General features: G+C 51.0%; 2 protein-coding genes across 2 annotated transcripts; both read left to right on the top strand.

Moving 5' to 3' along the window:
• The first annotated feature begins 873 nt into the window (after nucleotides 1–873).
• On the top strand, nucleotides 874–3507 carry LOC142079069 (tubulin beta-2 chain). The gene is made up of 4 exons (XM_075142591.1): nucleotides 874–992; nucleotides 1493–1601; nucleotides 1891–2001; nucleotides 2213–3507. Exons 1-4 carry the CDS (start codon nucleotides 936–938, stop codon nucleotides 3271–3273), a joined length of 1338 nt encoding a protein of 445 aa, XP_074998692.1. The 5' UTR covers nucleotides 874–935; the 3' UTR covers nucleotides 3274–3507.
• Nucleotides 3508–16578: 13071 nt separating this feature from the next.
• LOC142079068 (tubulin beta-1 chain) lies at nucleotides 16579–19346 on the top strand. Its single transcript, XM_075142590.1, has 4 exons — nucleotides 16579–16693; nucleotides 17373–17481; nucleotides 17750–17860; nucleotides 18072–19346. The coding sequence occupies exons 1-4, from the start codon at nucleotides 16637–16639 to the stop codon at nucleotides 19130–19132; spliced, it is 1338 nt and encodes a 445-aa protein (XP_074998691.1). The 5' UTR covers nucleotides 16579–16636; the 3' UTR covers nucleotides 19133–19346.
• Nucleotides 19347–19553: the final 207 nt, after the last annotated feature.

Below are 19553 nucleotides of genomic sequence, written 5' to 3'. Positions count from 1 at the left end.
GTCGCTCTGCCAGAGAGCTGCTCCTGGCTCAGCGACGGGAGCTAAATCCGACCTTTTTAGGGGGGGAAAGAAAAGCTGAGCTGGGCACCGGGGGAGCGGCAGGCAGGATCGCTCGGGGGACGGCTGGATGTCGGGCGGGGTGGGCGGACGGCACAGCCCGTGCTGGGAGGGAAACCCACCCGCGTCCTGCCCGGGGGTAGGTGAACCGGGTCAGGCCGCGGGGGTCCCGACCGCCGGTGCGGGTGTGTGCAGGCGGGAGGGTGGCAGTCACCGGCGCTTGGTGGTGCCGGGCGGGGGGTGCCCCCGCGGGAAGGGGAGGCTCCCGCCGGCGCCGTGTGAACGGAGGCACCGGCGGGGGGCGGGGGCAGCCGCCGGGCTCCCTCCCCCCTCCCCGCGGCAACGCCCGCTGCTGCAGGGAAAGCTGCTCGTCTCGGGGAACAAAAGGCTGCGGCCGCCGCGGGAGGGCGGGGGGACGGCGGCCGCCGGCAGCGCGGCGGCGGGGCCGGTTCACACATGGGCGGCCAACAAAGCCCCGGGGCCGGCGGGGCCCTGGCCGGGGAAAGGGCCCCTCGAGCTGATCCCCCGGCCCTGGGCGGCCGCTCCACTGCCGCGCTCCGCGCCTTTGTCCCCGCTGTCAGCGGCGAACCGGGGCGGCGGCGGCAGGCGGCGGCGGCACCGGTGCGCGGCAGCCGCTCCCAGGGAGTCCCGCCCCAGGCCCCGCCCCCAGTGCAGCGCCACGCCCCCCGCTGCGGGAGACAATGCCGCAGCTCCGCCACGCCCCCGCGCGTCCATTGGCTCCGTGCCGTTCCCGCATGACGTCACCGGCGGGGCGGGGCGCGGCGCCCGATTTAAGGCGCGGCGCGGGGCGCGGCCGCTGCAGCGGCGAGTGCGGGAGGTGAAGGCAGCACCAGCGGGCGGCGTCGGATACCGGCAGCATGCGTGAGATCGTGCACATCCAGGCCGGGCAGTGCGGCAACCAGATCGGCGCCAAGGTATGGGCCGGCACCCCGGCCGTCTGCCCGGGGCTCCGGGGCGGGGTCCGGGGCGGTGCCCGCTCAGCCGGGCTCCGCACGTCCCGGGGAGAGCGCTGCCGGGAGGGCCCGTGTCTTCCCGCTGGGGAGCACCGCTGGGCTCGCACCGCCGCGGGAGGCTCCATGCGGGGCGGCTCCCGGCTGTCGCCTCGCGGGGGAAGGCGGGAGGTTTCCGCGGCGTGGGCGCGGTGCGCCTTGGATGGGTGGGGGGCGGCCCTGCCGTCCGTCTGCTCCCTGCGGGCTGCAGGGGTCCCGGGCGGGTGGAGGGAAGGGGCGCCGAGCCGGTGCCACACCCCTCACGGCGATGGGGGGGGGGTGAGGGGCGCGGTAGCGGCCGCGCCTGGCGGGGGCCGCCCTCACGCGTGGCGAATCCTCGCGCGCCACGTTGCGGAGCTTTGGCCAGGGGGCGCGGGCGGGGCGTGGCGACGCTGACCCCCCCGTCCCTCCCCCGGTCCCCGCAGTTCTGGGAGGTCATCAGCGATGAGCATGGCATCGACCCCACGGGCAGCTACCACGGGGACAGCGACCTGCAGCTGGAGAGGATCAACGTCTACTACAATGAAGCCACCGGTAACGCCCCTCCGTAACCAGCTTCCCGGGCCGGTGCCGCTGGGGGGGCAGGCAGGGTGTCCCCAGTGCATCCTGCCGTGGGGCTGTGCCCCAGCCCTCCCCGGAGTGGGTAACATCCTGGCACAGCTTTAACAGCTGCTTTGTGTTCCCATCCCCCACTATCCCCCTCCAAATTCCCTCGCCCTCTGCATCCCGGGCAGCAAAGTGTGGGATGGGTGGAAGAGAGCACAGCAGGGCTGCTGCGGTGCTGGCTGCAGGGCTGTAACGCTGGTGCTGGTTCCTCCCGCAGGTAACAAGTACGTCCCCCGTGCCATCCTGGTGGACCTGGAGCCCGGCACGATGGACTCTGTGCGCTCCGGCCCCTTTGGACAGATCTTCCGGCCCGACAACTTTGTCTTTGGTGAGTGTGGGATGGAGGTGTCCCAAAGCGGGAGCTCCGTGCACAGAAAAGGCTCAGAGCGAGCATGCGAGTGCCAAACGTGGGGGACCAAATCCCAACAGCGCAGTGGGGACGGAAGTGAGGGGTGGTCCCATGGGGCAGGAGAAGTGGGATCATCTCTGTTCCTCCCCGGGGCACTGACGCGGCACCTTGCTTCTGGTCTGCCCTCCAGGTCAGAGTGGGGCTGGCAACAACTGGGCCAAGGGGCACTACACGGAAGGCGCTGAGCTGGTGGACTCTGTCCTGGATGTGGTGAGGAAGGAGTCGGAGAGCTGCGACTGCCTCCAGGGCTTCCAGTTGACCCACTCGCTGGGTGGCGGGACGGGCTCTGGGATGGGCACCCTCCTCATCAGCAAGATCCGGGAGGAGTACCCCGACCGCATCATGAACACCTTCAGCGTCATGCCCTCCCCCAAGGTGTCGGACACGGTGGTGGAGCCCTACAATGCCACCCTCTCTGTGCACCAGCTGGTGGAGAACACGGACGAGACCTACTGCATTGACAACGAGGCCCTGTATGACATTTGCTTCCGCACCCTGAAGCTGACCACTCCCACGTACGGGGACCTCAACCACCTGGTGTCGGCCACCATGAGCGGCGTGACCACCTGCCTTCGCTTCCCCGGCCAGCTGAACGCCGACCTGCGCAAGCTGGCGGTCAACATGGTGCCTTTCCCCCGGCTGCACTTCTTCATGCCGGGCTTCGCCCCTCTCACCAGCCGCGGCAGCCAGCAGTACCGAGCCCTGACGGTGCCCGAGCTGACCCAGCAGATGTTCGACTCCAAGAACATGATGGCCGCCTGCGACCCCCGCCACGGTCGCTACCTGACGGTGGCCGCCATCTTCCGGGGCCGCATGTCCATGAAGGAGGTGGACGAGCAGATGCTCAACGTGCAGAACAAGAACAGCAGCTACTTTGTGGAGTGGATCCCCAACAACGTGAAGACGGCCGTCTGCGACATCCCCCCGCGCGGCCTCAAGATGTCCGCCACCTTCATTGGCAACAGCACGGCTATTCAGGAGCTCTTCAAGAGGATCTCGGAGCAGTTCACGGCCATGTTCCGGCGCAAGGCTTTCTTGCACTGGTACACCGGCGAGGGCATGGATGAAATGGAGTTCACGGAGGCCGAGAGCAACATGAACGACCTGGTCTCTGAATACCAGCAATACCAGGATGCCACTGCTGATGAGCAGGGGGAATTTGAAGAGGAAGGAGAGGAGGATGAGGCGTAAAGTTGAAATGGGTAGGAGTTAAGTATAGTCTGAGCAGGCAAGTGTTCATTGAGAGGAGGAATCTGTGCAGTTGTGCTGAAGCATGCATTTTTTTAATTTGGTGCTCTCCACTGTTGCTTCTGTCAGCAGTTTTGTATCCTTGACTGTCCAATGTAACAGTAGTTGCAAAAATACTTCAGAGTCTTCTGTTGAAATGGTTAACTTCTCAAACATAAAGGCTTTTTGTGTCCTAAACTGTCTCCTCTGCCTTATTTCTCTCTAGATTAAGAAAATAACTCTTGTAGTTTTCTGTAGCTTCACTTCTCAGTTTAATCCTTAACCTCACTGAACGGTTAAACTCAATAAGACAAGATTTCTCAGGCCATGAATTTGGCAGCATGAGTAAACTGCAGTTGCTCAGCCTAAGATGGTGACTAATTTATGGAAACTGGGGGTTCACTGCTAGACACTCCTGTGTCTCGCAGCTAATCTATTGTTGGGGAGAAAGCTGCCTTAACTAATAGGAACAAGACACTGCACTTGAGAATCCTGCAACTCCTATTTATGGACATACATGGTAGTGAGGTCAGTGAGAAGGTATTGAATTCCACATTACAAGCTGTCAAAACTGATTTGACAGGAAAGCTGCAGGCTTCCCCACTGCCATGCAGGGGCTCTTATTCAACTTGTTCCAGGGCCTATAGTACATGCATATGGGTGGCTGCCTGTGATTTGGCTTGGTCCTGAGCTGTCCTGTCTCCCTAAATTTGAAAAGTCCATGCAGAGAAGCATAGGTCTGTACTAGCAGACAACTTGAACTTGATTAAGAACCTGAACTTTCTCTTCAGGCATAAAACTCTTGAGTGTTTCCCAAAAATAGCCACTAAGCTGCCCTTAACTGTAAAGGGATTGACTCTTCAGGGCAATCAATTCCCTTTAGGAGATAAGAGGTGATGGGCAGATTTCTAGATAGCGTGGCTCAAAAGGCTGCCCAGAGCATACATACAATCTTGGAGTCGGTAGATACCATGACAATAGCTGTCTCCCACATTCAAGTTATGCGTTTACAGGGCTGCTGCTGTTTGATGCTCTTGGTCCCTGCAGTGGGAAATGGATGTCTACCCAGGCAGGCGAGAGCAGTGCAGCAGCACCCTGTTGTGCATCTTTGCGAAGGTAAGTGTGGCTTCCTTACAGTGAGGGAGGGGAGAGTTTGTGTTGCCATATGCTTAAAGGATGCAAGAATCCTGAGTGAGTCTACAATGCAGTTGTCAGTAGTTATAAGGCCTATGAGACTTTTCTTACCTCTACAAATCAAGAGTAAAATCCCCCACAGAGTATAGCAGGTACCCGTTATGTAAGTTTAGTCCTTACTTCACCCAAACACCACTTAGGGGAGTGCTCCTGTACTAAAAGAGTGTTGCTTTGAGAACTGCTGCCAGTGCTACCATTACTGTGGTCCTTACTGCTCTGAAAGAGCTGGTATCCACGTGTGTGCAACCTCTTTTGTAATCCTTTAATGAAATGCTTGCAAGGCATTACTGGAATAAAGACTTAAAAGAGAGCTACTGTGCATGACTAATATCTTGCTCATTTTGGCTCTGTTAATTGACCACTGCCTGCAGACACTGCTCTGAGCGTAGCGTGTTCCTTTGCTGATGGGCTTCTTATCCTACGATGAGATCTACGGTGGTGTGCAGGACAACAGGCACTTGCTAAAGCTTTTCTCATCTATATGCTTCATTTCTGGTGTACACCCTGTAAAGAGGGGTGAGAAGCACTTAAACTGCCTGAACTGTTAGTAAACAAATACAGCAATAGTACTTGTATTTCTTAGCACTTGCGCTGTTCTAAGATTAAGCATTAAACAAATCGAGGTTGTTTTAGTAACTGAGTTACTACCTGGTGCCCCAGGCCCTTTGGGGAAATAACAGCTTATCTGTTTGTCAGAGTAACCTTCCCTTAAAATTACCTAGCTGGGTTGCACGTGAAAGTGTTTATCATATAGCTTTGTTTGTAAAGCTGAGAATGGGGAGCCAGCAAACGAATTTAAACAAAGTTTAACTAAAAGATGAGAACCTGGTCTTTGATAGTAAAGGTCTTCCTTTCTGTCATGGGATAGTAGCAGGTTTCCCTAGTGTTCAGCATGTCTAGCTTCTAATTCTCAGTGTAATTACACTCTGTCTCTAGCTAACCCTTAAATATAGCTACCCAAGCGACACATTTCAGTACAGCTCCCTTACTAGAAAGTAGGACACTATCCTACACTGCTTGCTGTTGTTTGATTCTGGCTTTTGTAGAGGAAGAGAAACCATAAATAGAGATACTCTAGACAGAAACATGTCCTTTCATAAATCCTACACAGCTTATTTGCCAGTCATAATCATTAAAAAAAAATCAAACCATCATTTCAGTAGGAGTTGAGGGAAATACAGGAAAAGGGATACTGGAAGCTTTAGAGGGGAGGTTCAAAACTCCTTGGTAGGAATAGTAAGTCAACTATAAGGGAGGATGAGTCTCATACTGGGCCTGGGGGCTGCAGTACTAATTTTTGTTCTGTTGGATCTTTGAGCTTTAGCTGTATCTATCACCCAGGAGACCATTCACTTTAAAAACTGGAGACTGACTGCTGTATGCCAACAACAAACAGATGTCAAACACTCAGCAAGTGCTCATGGTTGCACTACTTCTGTTTCACAGAGAAAGCAGAACCACGGAAAGGATTTCAGATTAGGTAATCTGACTGCCTTAACCTCTATTGGGTGTTGATTTGTATTTGTCCATGTGATGAACACCTCTAAGGCTAAAGGTCTTGCATGAGGCATCCTGTCTGGAAGAAATGAGGATAGATAGTACAGGCTTAGCAGAGTGCAGCTTAGGCTGCTTACAATGATTCATTTGTGTTGAGATAGAAGTTAATAATATCAAGTAATATATTTTTGTTTAACGTGTCAATGTTGGCCTGCATGGAAGTGTTCTCCTCTGTTGACAATTAGAGCTGATGGTGTTGGGGAAGGGAACAATCTCTTTTTTTGTTCCCTTTGTTTAATGTGTGTCATTTTTAAGCACACTAGCAGGATGTCTTGACCAAGATAAACAACAAAAACAATCTTTGTCCACTGGTAGATTCAAGATGGTAAAGCTAAATAAGGCTGTAAAAGCAGGTAGGTATTATCTAGATTTAATTTAAATAGAAATGGAATGAGGCGTGGTAGCACTGAGATGCTACCTCTCCTAATTTCCTTTCCCTGTTTAGTTCTAGGATCTCAGTCTAAGCCATTGTACCAACAGTGTTGTAGAAGGATAGTCCAATATGTGGTCTGGTTCTTCAAAACACTTAAGTATCTGTTGAGAAGGTAGGCCTACATCTGTTTTCCAACAGATGTTTTCCAATCTGTCAAGTGGGAGCGATAACGATTCTCCTCTTCCCAACATATGTGAGGTGCCCATATACATCAGAAATTGGGTTGCATTAAACGTACAATGGTCCCAGTGATGTGATAATCTAAGAATCAAACCTGAGGCCCATCTTGTTGACAGGTGTATCCTTCCAGAAGGTATGAGGTGAAGAACACAGTAAACCAAGTAGCAATAGGATTTATAACCAAGAAGAAAGAAGGGAATCCAGATCTTTGGTCCCTTCTCAAGCCAATTCTCTGCAAAAATGGGGCAAAACCCTAATCTTTGGTGCAGGGAAATCTGCTCATGGATGATATTATCACATGCTGCAAAAGAGTATAGTGCTAGTAGGTCCTTCTAGGTATCTGTGCAAATACCATGTGCTTAAAGAAACCGTGATGGAGTGACACAGTCCTTATGGGACAGTGCTGCAATGCATTACTGCAAAACACATTTCTGGTGCCCAGAGGGACCGTGGCAGAGTGGTGCAAGACAGACAAGTTTTCTTACCTCCCCACAAAGAGTTGGGGCATCTAGCAATACTCTGCACCAGAAAGAGTTCTCCCCTTGCTTCTTTCATCTTTTGCCGCTCCCTGTAAGCACCGTGACAAAGTTATGTGTAAGATTAGGATGAATCCTAGTACTGGCTTTGAGTAGGGCAAGTTTCATGGCTATTCCACTGAAATCACTTTCCAAAAAAAAAAAAACAACCCCAAAACCACACCTCATAGTCTTACTACATTTTTTTTTTTTAAGTAGTGCTGTTAAACTATATTAAACTCTGCTTCACAGTGGGAGGTGCCTCAATTATTGCTTTCTGTTTAATGAGGCCTAATATTTTGGTTCGCTAAAGCTATGAGGAGATAAAATCCTCTCTGAAGAAATCATGTGACTACCCCCTATATTTGGTACACACCCTTTCTCCCAAGGGATGTTATTCTACTTTTCCGTTCCACATTACAGCATAATGAATGTATATTTCTAAGGACCATTCAGATGTGGTAGCCTGCTTAGGAGCTATAGGTAATGCTGTCCCCTTGAACCTGCTCATTGCAGGGGAGGCACTGTTTTCTCATTTACAAATAATCCCCTTCTCAACCTTCCTGTGTATTTTTCAGCTGCTTCTATGTTTCCACAGAACACAGCTCATGACCCTTTTGATGTGTTATGTGTGTCTGAGGTAATCCAAGTAAGGTTATTTTTTCCCCCTTCAACTGAAAATAAACCTTTATAAATAAATATTAGGAGCTAATCTTGTATGTGACTAAAAAAAACATTTTTGAGAATTTTCCCCTTTCCAATCTAAAATTCATTCATGCTAAGCACCTGCCTTCTGCTGTTCCAGCAATCACCTGTCCTGGTCTGTCTGGTTTTTATGAAGATGGGAAAGAGCAGATTATGGGATCTCAGATACTTCCATTTTAGATGTTTGTTATCTTTAGCTTGCCTACAAGAAAATTCAAAATGGAAGCATTTGGTCACAGGAAAGTGCCTGAGGCCATGGTGCATTTTGGAAAAAGACATTTCTTGGCCCTGACTCTACTGGACGCTTGTCCAGCTGGAGCCCTCTGAGCATTTGAATCTGAGGCGCAGGGAGGGTATCGGGGGGAGCTGTGAAAGCCTGCCCCCCCCCCCCCGCCGCCGTTCTGCCAGTAAAGGACACAGTGCAGGTGACAGCTCTTTCCTCTCCCTGAGCAGTTTAACAAGAAGCAAACTGTTTCCCTGCTCCTAGCTTCAATCCTATTTTAAGTATTTTATTTGTGAATCTGCCAGAAAGAAAAATTGTGTCTTTTTGAAGTGTGTGTATAAGGCGGCTATCTATTTACAGTATCTAAGCGAAAAAGAAATAATTTGAGTAGGTCATTCCCTCCTCCCCACTCAAAGTCATTTTTCCCTTACGGGCAGAATTCCACTCGTAAGGGAGGAAATCAAGTTAGCTTTGTTAAATTCTTGTTTATTAACGTTTGATTCTTGTATGGTAGAGATTTTCTAACTGGTCTCAATTTATCCATATGTCATCTTTTATAATCAGATTATTTTTCTCACTTGGCTTCCTTGGTAAGTTTAAGGCATATTTTCTTTTCTTTTTGGCAAGAATGCCTCTATCATTGCAAACAGAAATGTTAATAATAATCCAGCTTAAGCAGAATGTGAAAGCACTTGCTCCAGAGGATGAAATGGCTACCCTGGCAGAGGTTGTGTAGCTGGTTCAGTAAACAGTTCTCTGTTGTTTTGCACTGAAAAATGTTTCCACATTTTCCATGAATGTAATAGAAAGATACTGCCTGCCTTCATAGTGAATAATTAAACAGGGTTTTCAAGCAGAATTCAAATGGTCTGACAACAAGCCTTACAAGCATTAAATGAAATTCAAGCATTGACTTCTTACAGTCTGCTTCTCTGCATCCAGCATAATGCTGGTCTTACAATTAATAAATTAATTGTATGGCTGGTTTTTGGCAATTCCAGCTCCACCCTGGCAGGCAGGAAGAAAGAGCAAGCTTGGGTTAGAGATTTCCAGGGCATTGAGAAAACTGGCACTTGCAGAAGTGGGTAGCTCCCTGGGCTGGGCTGGGCTGGGCTGATTCAATATCCTCCAGCTGCTGAAAAGGATGGTGCTATTCCCCTTGCCCTGCTTCAGGTGTTTCCTTCGTGTTATTTCCTTTAGGCAGCTCCAGGGCATGTCTGAGCCCTCTAGCAGTCGGTTCAGCTCCCTAAACTCCACGGTTAGGGACAGTAAACTGGGGGTGGGGAAGAAGCCTTTTCTTGGATTAGAGAGCCGGAGGAAGAACTGGTGCAAAGGAGAAGGAAAAGGCAGGCGGCTGGAAGCAGGAGAGAGCAGAGCAAGATGTTCGCTCGATTCAGCCACCTAGTGCGACTGCACCCTGAACTCTCTCACGGGGAGCTCAGGTGATTTTAAACAATGTACATTGAATCCCACCGCAAAGAGATGTCTGCATCTCTTGGCAGACATCACAAGATGAAGCTTAGAGTTTGCTTGGTGTCAGTTTGAGTTACAAGTAACTATCGGACTGCAAGATAAAGCGGGAAGGCTAAGGAACAAAAGAAACTGTGACGAGCAGATCAAAGTCGCTATCTGTGCCTTGCTCTCGATGACGTGCAGGAAATAAGCTACCCTGGAAAGTGCGATATGAGCATTCATTTATATTGATGCTGCAATCTTAGTCATCTCTCGACTGGGAGGACCCAGTTTGTAGAGATAGCAGACATATTTCATATACTGAGCAATCTTAAAAGGTAGATGCAGCCTGGATGGGGGCAGGAGCCATCTGGCTGCTACCCATCACATCTGGTGTGCCAAGCAGAAATAATGAGAGGCTGCATTGTTTTGCCTTTCTTCTCAGTAAATTGCTGCCTAATGATGATCAACATATTTTTCCCTTTCTGGAGTCATTTTGCGACATGTGATCGTGTTTATTATGGTAGCTTCAGAAGCCAGATGAGTGGGGTTCTGTTTGCTGTGTCCTGTACAATCACATTCACAGAAATTCCTGACTCTCGGAGGTTATAATCTAAGTTCACAAGAGAAACCATAGGGTATGGAAGAAATATTAGGTTCACGAGGAAACAATTCTTCCCTGAAAAGGAGCATGGGTCATTTTAGAACTGACAGTGCCCTGAATTGCTCTGTAATATGATGTTCTCTCACACGCTCATCCTCTCTCCTCTTTTGTTCTTGGCCAAACACACAAACTCCCAGGTACAATAAACACAAGTACAGAGGTCTCCACAATGAAACTGCTTTTGCTCATTCATAAAAGCATGCTCAGCATTGTAGTATTTAATTGCTTCTAGTGCCTGCAGTGGGTTGTAATTTTGAAATAAAAATAGATTTTCCTTTTTGATATTTTATTACTAGAATTAAAAATACCTTCACGATTATTCCACCCTCTTGCTGGCAGAAATATTCTTCTATCTTAATGCACATTGCAAGCGATTAAGCATCAGGTTCCAAAGGTGAACCCAGACAGTCCTCATCAGGTGGGAATATCGTAGTTACCAGCTAGAAGGCAAACAATGAACTAACGAACAGAGCCTGCTCATTTGAGTACCAACAGAAAGACTCAGAAAGTCATGTAGCCTCTGATATACGTGCCTCAGCCATGCATGACGTCACCCATCACAAATAAGTGAGAATAAAGCCATAGGCAGACATTTTGTATGCTTAAGCAGCTTCCACATTTGTACGTTTGCCATTCTTTTTCGAACAATGGGAAATTATGGACAGACAGAAAATGTTGCGGGATCCCTGTCGCCTCCCTTGTGCATCCATCGCCCGGGCTCCGCCGTTGCCATGGGAACAGGGAGGGTGGGGTGCGATGCAGGCAGGGAGCAGGCTGCGGCGCTGCCGAGGGGCAGGTGGGTGCTCCCGGGCACATGCACTGCCCTTGTAGGAACGGGAGATTTTTGACTTTCATTTGTTGAGTCTTAACATCTAGAACTCATATTAAAAAACACGATAGGACTTACGGAGCTATATTAAAAAACACAATAGGGAACTCCCATGTCTCTTTAAATAGCATTGATGGCTAATAACTGTTGAAGTGTTTGCCAAAATGTAGGATTCTGAATTGACATTTAAGTAACTGACATTTAATTTGCTTCCCTGGGTGTTCACGGATGCTCAGCCTTGCTGTAGATGAGGGTGTTTATTAGACACACAAATGTGTACCTCTCTTTAGGTACTCTGTTTTAAAACCTGGAGCTATACCCCCAAAAAACTCGTCTCTACAAAGAGACCGGTACTACAGCATCTAAGGATTAGACAGTTTCCTAATAGAAGTTCAAAATCCTTAATGGAGTAACTATAACGCCCTAGGAAGCCACTGTGTGCATGTGGGAAGAAGGCATGGCAAGGGGTGTCCAGGTGCCTTCAGGAGGGGAGTGAGAATGCTTCCAGCTGGTCCTTTGTAGATTGCCAGGAATACTTTGGCACCCAAAAAGCTCTTCAATGCCTGTGTGGATCCCACAGAGATGCCAGAGATGCAGTTGTGTTGCAGTTCCACCAGTAGTGAGAAGATGTAACAACTGACTACTGCTGCTCAAAAGGGTGGGTTATGCCTATAGCAAGTAGAAAGGTATATGCACAAGTTGCGTGAGCAATAACAAAGACTGCCTGTGATTAAGTATTGCACAAATGTGTCAAAGGACAATACTGACAACAGCCGGGATTTAAAGAACATAAAATTCAAGAGAAGTTGGTGAAAAGATCTCAGTGCCAGCACAATTCTGGATATTTTGTGATTGCAAAAGCCACGTGTAATTACACCACATGTAATTCCACATGTTGCAAAGCTTGAGCCAGCCCATGCTCATGACATTTCCCAGCAGCTGAGGTTTCTGCACTAGGGGAGAAAAAGAGCCACAGTTCACAAGCACGTCAATTCACTGGAGCAAACTGAGAGCCACTTTCGCAAATATGGCTAAAGTATTTTTCTAAGGTACAGCAGCCAAATGCCAGACAAAGCTATGGTACTTCTTTAGCCACTAGTATTTCCTGCCGTGGATGAAAATATTGAGTGAAACTGGTGACATTATACCGCGGTTTATATTGTGTTAAGTACAGCTAACCTGAGTAATATGTAAACAACCCTGTCCATTCTGGCTGCAATTACCTTTCTTCTTGAAGTGGTAATGATTTACCAATTAATTTACCACACCTCACCTTTGCAAAAATCTGCTGGTTTTGTAGCTGTCATAATTGCAATTGAACATTATAGCATACTGTGCACCGAGATCAATAAACCATCAATCTGGTGTTGCTGGTCACACACAGCCTCCTGCTCCTTTCTCTCCTTTGCACAGAATCACAGAATTACTGAGGTTGGATGGGATCTCCAGAGGTCATTTAGTCCAGTCCTTTACTCAGCCTGGGAGGATCAGCTAGAGTGGGTTGATCAGGGTTGTGTCCACTCGGGTTTTGAGTATCTTCAAGAATGGAGACCCCACAACCTCTCTGGGCAACCTGTGCCAGAGCAAAGAAGTTTTTTTCTTATGTTTAGATGGAATTTCTTGTATTTCGGCTTGTGCCCATTGCCTCTCCTCCTGTCACTTGGGCCCCACTGAGAAGAGCCTGGCTCCATCTTCTTTGCTCCTTCCCATCAAGTATTTATACACACTGACAAGACTCCCCTGACCCTTCTCCAGGACAATCAGTCCCAGCTCTCAGCCTCTCCTCATATGACAGATGCTCCAGTTCCTTAACCACCTTCATGGCCTTTCATCGGACTCACTCCAATATGTCCTTCTTTCTCTTGTACTGGGGAGCCCAGGATTGGATGCAAAACTCCAGATGTACCTCACCACGGCTTATCCCCTTCCTTGACCTGCTGGTAACGATCTTCCTAATACAGCCCAGGATGGTGTTGGACACCCTTGCTGCAAGGGCACGTAGCTGACTCATGTTCAACTTGGTGTCCACCAGATCCCCAGGTCCTTTTCTGCCAAGCTACTTTCCATCTGGGTGGCTCCCAGCACATACTGGTGCCTGGGGTTGTTCCTCCCCAGGTGCAGGACTTTGCACTTTCCCTTGTTGAACTGCACAGGGTTCCTGTCAGCCCATTTCTCCAGCCTGTCGAAGACCCTCTGGCGTATCAGCCACTCCTCACAGTTTTATGTCATCAGCAAACTTGCTGAGGGTGCATTCTCTTGCCGTATAAGTCATTAATGAAGAAGTTAAACAGTGTTGATCCCAGGATCAATCACTGGCGTACACCACCAGTGGCTGGCTTCTGAACTTTGTGTTGCTGATTTCAAGCCCTTCAGCCTGGCAGTTCAGCCATTTTTCACTTCATCTCGCTGTCCATTTATCTAGCCCATACCTCATCAGTTTGCCTATGGGGATGTTATAGGAGACAGTTCAAAAGCCTGCACAAAGCAAACAATGTTAAATGCTCTTCCCTCATCTACCAAGTCACTTTGTTGTAGGAGGCTATCAAGTTGGTCAGGCATGATTGCCTCTTCGTAAATCCATGGTGACTACTCCCAGTCACCTTCTTGACCTTAATATGTTTGCAAATGGTTTTCGGAAGAATTCATTCCATCATCTTTCTAGGAATCGAGGTGAAGCTGGCTGGCCGGCCTGTAGTTCCTCAGATCCCCCTTCTTGCCCTTCTTGAAGTTTGCAGTGACACCCATTTTTTTTTTCCCAGTCCTTGAGAACCTCCCGGATTGGCTTGACCTTTCAAATACTATCAAGAGTGTCCTTGCAATGATATCTGCCAGCTTCCTCAGCACTCAGGTGCATCTCATCAAGACCCATGGACTTTTTAATGTTCAATTTATTTACATGTTCCCCAAACTGATCTTCCTCTACCAAGAGTAAGTCTTCATTGCTCCAGACTTCCCAACAGGTCTCAAAAGCTTGTGATTCCTAAGGGCAAACCTTAAGAGTAAAAAACAAGGTGAAGACGACACTGACTACCTCCGCTTTTTCCATGTCTTTTTGTCACTGAATATGTCCCCTGCCATATTCAGTAGTGGGTTCTTATTTTTCCCTAGACTTCCTTTTGCTGCAGATGGACCTGTAGAAGTCCTCTCACTGTCCTTCACATTCTTTGCTTTGACTTTCCTAGCCCCGCACGCTAGGACAGTGACCTCTATGTTGCTCCTGGATCACCTGACCCTACTTCCACCTCCTGAATGCTTCCTTTTTACACTTGTGTTTACTCAGGAGCTCCTTGTTCATCCATACAGGCCTCCCGCCACCTTTGCTTGATTTCCTCCTTGTTGGCATGGACCATTCTTGAGGCTGGAGGAGGTGATCCCCGGATGTCAACCAGCTTTCCTGGACTCTTCTTGTCTGCAGGACCATCTCCCACAGGATTCTTCCAGATACCTGGAGAGGCTAAAGTCTGCTCTCGTGAAGACCAGGGAACTGTGATCTGCAATTTGCCTTGTTCCCTTCTACCAGGATCTTGAGCTCCACCATCTCACGGTCACTGCAGGCAGGGCTGCCCTGAGCCTTCACAACCCTGACCACTTCTTCCTTGTTTGTAAGTATCAGGTCCAGCAGAATGTCTCCCTTTTGGACTCCTTGATCATCTGTGTCAGAAAGTTATCATCAATGCGCTCCACAAAACTCCTGGATTGCTTGTACCCTTCTATGTTGTCCCTACAGCAGATATTGGGGAGGCTGAAGTCCCCCTTGAGGACTAGGGCCTTGAGGACTAGGGCCTGTGAACGTGAGACTTCTTCCAGTTGTCTGATGGTCTTATCTACTCTTCCTGATCAGGAGGTGTTTAGCAGATAGCCGTCACAACATAGCACACATTGGTTTGCCCACTAATCCTGACCCTTTAGATCTCAGCTGGCTCATCATCCACCCCCAGGCAGAGCTCTCTGCATTTCTGCTGCTCTCTCACACAAAGAGCAACTCCCTTTCCTCGCCTTCCCAGCCTGTCCTTCCTAAAGGGCTTGCATCCCTCCATCGCAGCACTCCAGTTGCGTGAGCTGTCCCACCATGTCTCTGTGATCCCGGTGACACTATAGCCCTGCAACAGCATGCAGATCTCTAACTCATCATGTTTATTGCCCATGTTGTGTGCGCTAGTGTTGAGGCACTTCAGAGTGGCACCCAAGCCTGCTGATTGCCCGGGAAAAGTGTGAGAGCTTGCCCTGCCATGCTGTCCCCTCGGCACGTCCATATTGTACTTGAGCTCCGTTGTGCTGAATACGAGGTACATAATTTTGCATCCTCTTTGCCAACCTGCTCCTCTCTTCCTCATTTGATTGTGGGTTGTCATCTCCCTTCCCTGGTCCTAGTGTAAAGCTGTCCTCGCCAGGTTGGCCAGCTGCGTGGCAAAAATGCTTTCACTACTGAAAAATTTATGGCTGTAAATTGATTAATGTTTTATAGTCAAGTTCAATAGTTTCTCCACAATCCATTATAGATCCTGCTGAAATTTATTTCGGATATTCTCCTCGGCAGCAGTGCAGTTACAGGTGTGTATCTTAGTTGATTCAAATATATTGTTCTCACTGTTGTTCTTGAACTGTCCTTCCTCCCTCAGTCATCTGCCACGTACTTAGCTCAGTTTATTTCTATGAGGGAACAGGAAGAGATGCTAGGAGCAGGTTCCAAAATCTTCCAAAATGAGGTGCATGGCAGGTGTCTGGTAAGACAGAACATAACTTCACTTATAGAAAAAAATCATGTCATTCCTATGGGTGTTCAAACTGCTATCACCGCTGGACTAATCCCAGAAAAAGCCGTTCCTTAGTAGCAGCGTGAAGTTTCATGCCACCCTTCTGTATTCCTGAAATTAGAGCCCCATATATACAGGTTTGGCAGCACTATCTAAAGGAGGGTTGCGCTGCTTAAAAGTGGCTGTGGGCTCTATCCCCGCCACCCAGTCCCTGCTTGTTTCAGGTGCCTGAGCTACGGAAAGATGATTCTTGTGCTCAAAATGTATCAAAACATGATTAAGCAGGCCTGAGCTAGAAATACAGGCTTGAGGGTGCTAATAAAACATAGCAGTGCATGCTTTGCTGCTGCGGCGCAGCAGAGGCGAAGAAAGTAATACGACAAGCTCCAACAGGTGTGCAAAGAGGAGCTAGGGTTCTTTGTTTTGGTTTGGTTTTTCACTTTTTTAGCCCAAGACGCGCCACGCCTTGTCCGATTCCGGCCTTTCTGCCGCCGGCTGAAGGCGAGGTTCCCCCAGCGCCTCAAGCCAGCCGCGCTCTGTCTGCGGCGGGGCCCGCGGCGGGGCCCGCAGCCGGGCCCGGGCCCACACGCTGCCGCCCGCCGGGCCCGGGCCCGGACCCCACCACGCCCCCCCGCTGCGGGAGACAATGCCGCAGCCCCGCCCCGCCGCCGCGCGCCCATTGGCTCCGCGCCGTTCCCGCATGACGTCACCGGCGGGGCGGGGCGCGGCGCCGAATTTAAGGCGCGGCGCGGGGCGCGGCCGCTGCAGCGGCGAGTGCGGGAGGCGAAGGCAGCAGCGGGGCAGCGTCGGACGCCGGCAGCATGCGTGAGATCGTGCACATCCAGGCCGGGCAGTGCGGCAACCAGATCGGCGCCAAGGTACGGGCCGGCGCGGGGAGGGGGGGCGCTTCCCGGTGTGGAGGGCTGCGGGCGGCCCCGGTGCCGGGCCCCAGGGTCGCACCCCCCAGAAATGAAAAGCGACCCGGGGCTTGCTAAGGCATCGCGGGTTCTGCTCCCGCGCCCCCCGTCTCCGGCGGTCTGAGCTGCCGCGGGGCTGGGCGCTGGCTGGGATGTGCCCGGGCTCCGGTCCGTCGCTGCCCTGCCTTCCTGCAGGCAGCCGCGGCAACCGCCCCGCTGCCTCCCCCCTCTGCAGCCACGGCGCCGGCCCCTGAGGGAGGGAACGAGAGGTGCTTCAGTGCCGCGGATAACCCCCGAGGGTGTTGAAGGTGCTGCCATCTTCTTGTAGGGGCTAGAGGGTCTTAAGCCGCTGCTAGACAATGGGAGACGACCAAACTGAGATACCTGGGGACTGTCATCCTCTGGATACCAGCTAGAAAATAATTAACTTGCACGTCGGTTCTCCAGCTGCCTGCCCTCTGCTAATTCAGCGTCTGTGGCCAGAGAAGCCCTTCTACACTGACTCACCTTCCTCCCGGGCAGCTGCTCTGCCATGCCAGGGAGTGGTCAGGGCCATGGCATGCACAGACCCTGCTGGTGTGTGTGATTGGCACTGGCCAGCTGTGGTTAATAATTGTCCTTTTCCAAAAATTTTTTCTAGTTCTGGGAGGTCATCAGTGATGAGCATGGCATTGATCCCACTGGCAGCTACCATGGGGACAGTGACCTGCAGCTGGAGAGGATCAACGTCTACTACAATGAAGCTGCTGGTAAGTGCGTCTGCTTCCTGAGATGTCCTTAAATAAATGGGGCAGACATGCTGGTTCATTGAGGCTGGAAAAATCTCTGAACAAGAGCTGTCATCTGCCAGTGATGCCTCTAAGAGAGCTTTGTTCTCAGAATGGCTCTGATAACATGGTAGTCTTGAGCGAGACAGCGTGTCTCTCCAGTGAAATGCGGGGAGGCGGAAGAGAGCACAGCAGGGCTGCTGCAGTGCTGGCTGCAGGGCTGTAACGCTGGTGCTGGTTCCTCCCGCAGGTAACAAGTACGTCCCCCGTGCCATCCTGGTGGACCTGGAGCCCGGCACGATGGACTCTGTGCGCTCCGGCCCCTTTGGACAGATCTTCCGGCCCGACAACTTTGTCTTTGGTGAGTGTGGGATGGAGGTGTCCCAAAGCGGGAGCTCCGTGCACAGAAAAGGCTCAGAGCGAGCATGCGAGTGCCAAACGTGGGGGACCAAATCCCAACAGCGCAGTGGGGACGGAAGTGAGGGGTGGCCCCATGGGGCAGGAGAAGTGGGATCATCTCTGTCCCTCCCCGGGGCACTGACGCGGCACCTTGCTTCTGGTCTGCCCTCCAGGTCAGAGTGGGGCTGGCAACAACTGGGCCAAGGGGCACTACACGGAAGGCGCTGAGCTGGTGGACTCTGTCCTGGATGTGGTGAGGAAGGAGTCGGAGAGCTGCGACTGCCTCCAGGGCTTCCAGTTGACCCACTCGCTGGGTGGCGGGACGGGCTCTGGGATGGGCACCCTCCTCATCAGCAAGATCCGGGAGGAGTACCCCGACCGCATCATGAACACCTTCAGCGTCATGCCCTCCCCCAAGGTGTCGGACACGGTGGTGGAGCCCTACAATGCCACCCTCTCTGTGCACCAGCTGGTGGAGAACACGGACGAGACCTACTGCATTGACAACGAGGCCCTGTATGACATTTGCTTCCGCACCCTGAAGCTGACCACTCCCACGTACGGGGACCTCAACCACCTGGTGTCGGCCACCATGAGCGGCGTGACCACCTGCCTTCGCTTCCCCGGCCAGCTGAACGCCGACCTGCGCAAGCTGGCGGTCAACATGGTGCCTTTCCCCCGGCTGCACTTCTTCATGCCGGGCTTCGCCCCTCTCACCAGCCGCGGCAGCCAGCAGTACCGAGCCCTGACGGTGCCCGAGCTGACCCAGCAGATGTTCGACTCCAAGAACATGATGGCCGCCTGCGACCCCCGCCACGGTCGCTACCTGACGGTGGCCGCCATCTTCCGGGGCCGCATGTCCATGAAGGAGGTGGACGAGCAGATGCTCAACGTGCAGAACAAGAACAGCAGCTACTTTGTGGAGTGGATCCCCAACAACGTGAAGACGGCCGTCTGCGACATCCCCCCGCGCGGCCTCAAGATGTCCGCCACCTTCATTGGCAACAGCACGGCTATTCAGGAGCTCTTCAAGAGGATCTCGGAGCAGTTCACGGCCATGTTCCGGCGCAAGGCTTTCTTGCACTGGTACACCGGCGAGGGCATGGATGAAATGGAGTTCACGGAGGCCGAGAGCAACATGAACGACCTGGTCTCTGAATACCAGCAATACCAGGATGCCACTGCTGATGAGCAGGGGGAATTTGAAGAGGAAGGAGAGGAGGATGAGGCTTAGGTCCCCTGTTATCAAAGGAACTTCTGTAAAGCAGGCATGTGTACTGAATGACTTCTGATAGTGGTGGTGAAGCATGTTCTCTTGAAACTGTGTACCCAATTATCCTCTCAGCACTTGTAACTTTGACAGATTTCTCAGTGTAACAGTTCTGAATCCCAGTTATTACAATGTTTTTGTCCTTTAATGTTAAAAGCACATAAAGGCATGTATTCTAGATGGTGTTTTCTGTCTTTCTTAACACCTCTATTGGACACAGAACAGCTATTTGGCCCATGTGGCAAGAAGTAAGTTTAAAGACATGTTAGAAATCTTGCAGCACACTGGTGTGCTCTGATCCACTGGGGCTTACATATTCTCACAGCGTATGCTTCTCATGCAAATATCTTTCATGTTTTTTCTTACAGGACTCAAACCTACCTGT

The sequence above is a fragment of the Calonectris borealis genome, chromosome 2 (genome assembly GCF_964195595.1).
Source record: "Calonectris borealis chromosome 2, bCalBor7.hap1.2, whole genome shotgun sequence".
Taxonomy (NCBI): domain Eukaryota; kingdom Metazoa; phylum Chordata; class Aves; order Procellariiformes; family Procellariidae; genus Calonectris; species Calonectris borealis.
This window is presented reverse-complemented; position numbering and strand designations above follow the sequence as displayed.

Coding starts and splice junctions, on each gene's coding strand:
- LOC142079069 (XM_075142591.1), top strand. CDS start 936: ATGCGTGAGATCGTGCACATCCAGGCCGGGCAGTGCGGCAACCAGATC. Junction 993..1,492: donor GCAACCAGATCGGCGCCAAG/GTATGGGCCGGC, acceptor CGGTCCCCGCAG/TTCTGGGAGGTCATCAGCGA. Junction 2,002..2,212: donor GCCCGACAACTTTGTCTTTG/GTGAGTGTGGGA, acceptor TCTGCCCTCCAG/GTCAGAGTGGGGCTGGCAAC.
- LOC142079068 (XM_075142590.1), top strand. CDS start 16,637: ATGCGTGAGATCGTGCACATCCAGGCCGGGCAGTGCGGCAACCAGATC. Junction 16,694..17,372: donor GCAACCAGATCGGCGCCAAG/GTACGGGCCGGC, acceptor AATTTTTTCTAG/TTCTGGGAGGTCATCAGTGA. Junction 17,861..18,071: donor GCCCGACAACTTTGTCTTTG/GTGAGTGTGGGA, acceptor TCTGCCCTCCAG/GTCAGAGTGGGGCTGGCAAC.